We start from the raw sequence: 5683 nt of genomic DNA on the forward strand, positions 1-5683 counted from the left end.
AGCAACTTTTAAATATTTTTATTTTGCTTATCTAGGAGATGTAAAATTTAGTCCAATAATAATAATTCTCTAGCTGTTTTTCACAACACCTGGTCTCATAAAAAATTAATGCACGTGAAAATGAGGATTACGGCAAAATGCAGGTGTTAAAAAATAAAAAAGGTTTTAATCATTTGTAATATTTTGATTATTTAATAAAAGTCAGTGTCCTCTTTTTTTTTAACATCAATTCTGAAAGTATACTCCATGGTAATCCTTCAGAAGTTTTGTATAGTAAGTCCTCAAGTTATGACTGATTGCTTAGTGACCATTCAAAGTTATGATTTATCTGGAAAAAAAGGGAATTAAGATCCAGTTCCAAAGTTGTGGCAGTTCCTGACCCCCTCTGGGAGGGCTACTTTGGGCACTTGGCAATACAGCCACGTTTGTAGCATCTCATGGTCACATGACTATCTGTTACAATGATTTTGCCAAAAATTGTAGGGTTTTCAGCAAAATCAACACCATAGCAAACAGTGAATTCACTTAACTGCTGCATTTGTTTAACAATTGTGACATCCTCTTAATGACTATCTCAAAAACTGCTGCTGCAAAAAAACCAGTTGTTGCAACATACAATTGTAATGGGCAGGCTCTACCTGTACTGTCTTTCCACTGCTATAGTAAGGACTACCTGTACTGTCTTTCCACTGCTATAGTAAGTATTGTAATAGTGTACTACCTGAGACCAGTCTTATCATCTTTTCTTCTTAATATAAACTAAAGCTTTATGTTACTTTAAGAATTTGGGAGATTCATTGCATCGCTCAAGGCAGAACGCCTGTGTGTGTCTTTTTAATAATCGAAAAGATGGTCGTTAGCTTCATCTTATTCCTTCTGATGCCTTACAGCTTATGAACTGTTATTTGAAATTTGAGTCATATAATTTTGCATTGCAGTATATAAAAATTCACAGTATATTTCTATTTTTTATTTATACATTAAGATTGTCGCCCCACTTTTCTCCAGGAGTTCAAGGTGATAACAGTTACACAGCTCTTCTTCCTTCATTTTTTTTTATTGCAACAATCCTGCTAGATAGCTTGAATTAAGGAAGAATAATTCCTTCAAAGTCTCCCAAGTGAAGTTGGGAGAGCCAGGCCTTGATGCCCTTCCTGAAGGCCAGAAGAGTAAGGGGGCACCTCACCTCTGGGGGCAAAATGTTCCACAGGGTGAGAGCAACAGCCGAGAAGGCTCTCTTCTTAGACCCTGCCAGTTGAAAATCTTTAACTGATAGCATCTGAAATACTACCTTCCCTTATTTGTTAAGCAAATCCCTGCAGGTAGTTAAATGCAACATCATATTACCACAACTTGCAGCTTCCTGTTTACTTCCTCACTGACTTTGTCAGAAGTTGGCAGTGAAGATTGCAAATGTCAATCAGGTGACTGGGATGCTGTGACCATTGAAAATACATGCAGATTGCCACGCAGACAATCGTAATCATGCCGATGTGCAAAGCATTCTTGACTTAATCACTGGAGATGAACAAAGCCAGTAGGGAATGAATCATACTGCTATAATAAAGTACCTAACAACAATGAATTTTGATGCTTTATTCGTTGATTAAAAGAATATACATTTAACATAAACCATACAACATCAGTCATCAAGTCAAACACTCAGCTGGTTTCCTTACATTTTCTGTCAGGAGTTACCTTACTCTGATCACATTTATAAGATAAAATCTCACCACATCTGGCATATACACACACTGTGCCAGTGGATTCACTCTACTGATGTACATATAAAATCCGCATGGTATGTGCTCACTGGAGACAAAACAGCGCACACCTGTCAAAGGTCATTTTAATATAAGATGGTAAAACCATTTGTAAAACACATATAAACTTTTCCATAAATAGAATCATATCTGGACATCTGTTGCATAAATTGTGTTTTCCAAAGCTTACAATATGGCAGCCAGGTCTCAGCACTGCTGGGCACCCACGTTGGCCACTTACTTTATTATTGCAGACTGTCCTTAACGTTAAATGCACAACATTCGTACCACTTAAAACTTGGGTCAGGTGGAAGTCTCACAGAGACCACGTCTGTACCGCGGTTGCCCTGAAACAGTTTAAATCGGCTTTTAAAGCCTCTCAGATATAACAAGATTTTAAAACATACTTCATGGAATGTTCTTCATGCATCATAGCAGCTCATACCTGTGATAGAACAAGGTTTTTATCGGTTTCTTTTCCTTCCTTTACATTCACTATTCACAGTGAAACAGGTGCATGTTTAAGAGTTCTGAGGTTGCTGACTGAGCCACAGCACAGCTGTGTACCACAGGTCGAAATTCGACCTTATATATTACAATCTAGCAGTACCTGGCTGGCCAAAAATTGGCCTGCCCCTGCCAGCATGTGGGCACTTCTTCATTTTAATCTATTCTTTGGCAGCTGACACAGGCGCTGACAGAGAGAATCCAGTGACTTAGTTGCTAGGGATTTCACGACTAATGTTTGTTTGTGCAAGCAAAGTAGACTTATAAATTTATATCTAAATTGTTAGGGTTTTACCCCATTGGAGTGTATAATCTTAACATTTCTTTTCAAACCTGGGCCCGAAGCTAACTTGGACAGAGAAGCTGACAGACCACGAGAAAAAGAAGCTATAATTAATTTACAGTGAAACTACAGCTTTTATAGCCTTCAGAGTCAGGTAAATCTCTGAATAAGCTACACAGTGCAAGAAACTACTGTTCATATTTAAGGAGGAGATTGCAGAATGGCAGAAATTCATGCTTCAGATATTGTATGTGAAATCAAAGCAAGGTTTACAGCAAATGGTATTGATCGTCTTGATTTTAAAAAAAAAAGCTTAAGTAGCATGCTACCAATTTACATGACAATGACTGCATTCACCGGGCTATGAATAGTAAAAAGATTTTTGGCTTCTGAGCACAAAAAACTCTGACAATAGTAAAATCAGTGAAGTTGCAGACTTACTCAGTACAAAAAGAAAGTTAGCTGGCAATCTCACGATAACCTTCAGCCTCATCTGAGTTTTGTTTTGTTTTGTAGACAAGTCCATTAACCGTGAAAGCCCTAAACATTGCCACTTTCAGCTTCTAAACAATACCCGACTACGTTCTTTGATCAAGAAGTAGCATATACATATATAATTCTATATAGCTAATACTGATTAAACACAGCACAAGAGGGGTTAATTCACACTACTGAAAAACATAATAGGACCCTACTTGCATATGTAACCACAGGAACTGTAAATAAAGAGAACTAAATGCCTTCACTGAAGCTTTGCATTTCTCTGTAAAAATGACGAGTTGGCTCAGTAAACACACTGAGCAATTCTATGTCCATGACTGCATGCCAGGGTCGACCCAATCCAAGGGATACCTGCTCAATGAGATTATGCACTGGATCTACATCCTGATCAGCCAGTTCACCATTGTCAAAATCAATGCTTTCTTCTGTGACTTCAAGCACTTTCAAATCAGAGCCACGAAGACGAGCAATGGCAATCAGGTTGTGAGCCCAAACAGTATAACCTGAAACACAAAATCACACGTTATTATTTTACTGGATTTCAATTTTCTTCCTCTCTTCCTATTCTATAGATTTAATATCTAACAACTAATGCCTTGCTATTAGCTTTCCTTTCCATCTAATAATTTTCTCATTTAACAAAGTTAAAACAACTTTGTTATAACTTGGCAATCAACTGATGGAATTCATCCAAAAGGTTAAGACGCTAAACAAATTGGCTTTTACTGTTTTGTTACCAATCTTTATTAAATAATATTTCTAGGTAATTTGTGTAGATAAATTTATCGTAATATTTATACATATACATTAAGTAAGCTGCTCTATTAGCACAGTGCATACATATTTTAGATTAAGCAGCCAGTTATCTTAAGACTTACTGGAAGTTAACTATTTAAAAACAAACAAACAGTAATATATATCTAATTAATTTTTAAACTAGGGTTCCTTTCTTCCAATTTGATTGTTTTGCAATTGTCTCAGTCTTAAATTATAACAATTTCTGCACTTTAATTCCTAATTTATATGCATAGTACAGTGTGCTAAAGCCAATGGAAAGCTTAATTCCTGCTTCTTTATATAAGTTTTCTTTCTCATAAGAAAAATGGTTGATATGAGATTACAATTGCATATCAGTGGAACAACCTGCCTCCAGAAGCGGTGAATGCTCCAACACTGGAAGTTTTTAAGAAGAGACTGGACAGCCATTTGTCTGAAATTGTATAAGGTTTCCTGCCTGAGCTGAGGGTTGGACTAGAAGACCTCCAAGATCCCTTCCAACTCTATTATTATCATCATTATCATCATTATATTATCTGTACACATACTAGTAATCAATGCTAAGTACTTTTCTAAGTGGTCGATGCTTTGCACCTATGGAAATGCGTACCATGCACTGCCAGAAGGGATAGCCTTGTGCACCTCCACGCCAATAAAACCAATGGATCTTCGGTCCGGTTGTCACTGAGATCTGGGAAGCCAGACATATCTATCACATCATTCATTAATATGAAGTGAGTGAGGAACTTATCATACTGCCTAGATATGAGATCAACGACAGCTCCTGAAACGCAAGTAATGTAACTGTCAAAGTGAATCCTTTCCAGTGGGATACTAGGTTTAAGAATTCTTAACATGTCATCACTCTTGATATCAAAAGCTATTATATAGACCCGAAGATTAGTGCTGTTGCGTGTCAGGGCTTTCCAATCTTCATCTTCTGGCATATTCTCCAAGGATTTGTGCATTACAGAAATATTGTGGACCAGAAGAGATAGTCGATGCAAAGGCACATGGTTATTGTCAGCCAAAACTCTCGCCATTTCTCCTGTAAAATCACAGAAATCCAAGGCAAGCGAGCGTAGATTGATAAAGCGCTCCATTTCAATTGCTGTGATAAGAGTGGTATTACCCGGAATGTGGTTATCCAGTAGGCTCAGGTGCTCCATGGTGCTGGCAATGGAATTTGAGAGAGATGACAATGATGTGGGCGTTACAATTTGTAGCATAAACCCACATGACAACCATTTCAGTTGCCTGCTGTTTCCCAAAATTTCTTCAAATAACTGCTGTATTCTGCAAGAAAAACAAGCAAACGTTTAAACCTTCCATAATAAATTCAGAGGCAATAGGTAAGCAAGAAAATTATACTGTTGTCCCATGTTGTGCTAGCTACACAAATGCTAGCTTTAAATTTCTGAGGTAAAAATTGTATTACTGTACTATTCTGGAGAAAATCTACTTGTAGGTTCAGAACTTAAGTTCCTTAATTGCTCTATTTTAAATAAATATAACATAAAATCAATGTTTGCCTTCTGAAATTCTACATGCTAACTTGCTCTGTTCCACTTTTTATTCAATACATGCTCAGGTTATCTATCATACACAGCTAGAACTCCTATAGAATGCAGTACCTGGCGGGTATTACTGAGTACCTGGCGGGTATTACTGAGACCTGGTTGGGCGCAGAAGGAGGAGTACCTCTTGTAGACATCTGCCCACCAGGTTTTCAGGCATTTCATCAGCCGAGGATCCGGGGTAGGGGCGGGGGGGTAGCGGTCATTATAAGGGAGGGCCTATGTCCTAGGGAGACCACTGTGCCTCAGATAGACGGCGTGGAGTCCCTCCTTGT

General features: G+C 37.8%; 1 protein-coding gene across 1 annotated transcript in view; it reads right to left on the reverse strand.

The window, feature by feature from the left end:
* Positions 1-2858: 2858 nt before the first annotated feature.
* FBXO33 (F-box protein 33) overlaps positions 2859-5683 on the reverse strand; it is a 22052-nt gene continuing 19227 nt past the window's right edge. Inside the window, exons 3-4 of the mRNA XM_015819368.2 lie at positions 4442-5127; positions 2859-3557 (exon numbers count right to left, since the gene is read on the reverse strand). Coding sequence (XP_015674854.2) covers positions 3286-3557; positions 4442-5127 — 958 coding nt within the window. The 3' untranslated portion in view covers positions 2859-3285. The remainder of the gene's footprint in view (positions 3558-4441; positions 5128-5683) is intronic.

Source organism: Protobothrops mucrosquamatus, unplaced genomic scaffold, assembly GCF_001527695.2.
Source record: "Protobothrops mucrosquamatus isolate PMUCROS unplaced genomic scaffold, P.Mucros_1.0 scaffold908, whole genome shotgun sequence".
In the NCBI taxonomy this organism is placed as follows: domain Eukaryota; kingdom Metazoa; phylum Chordata; class Lepidosauria; order Squamata; family Viperidae; genus Protobothrops; species Protobothrops mucrosquamatus.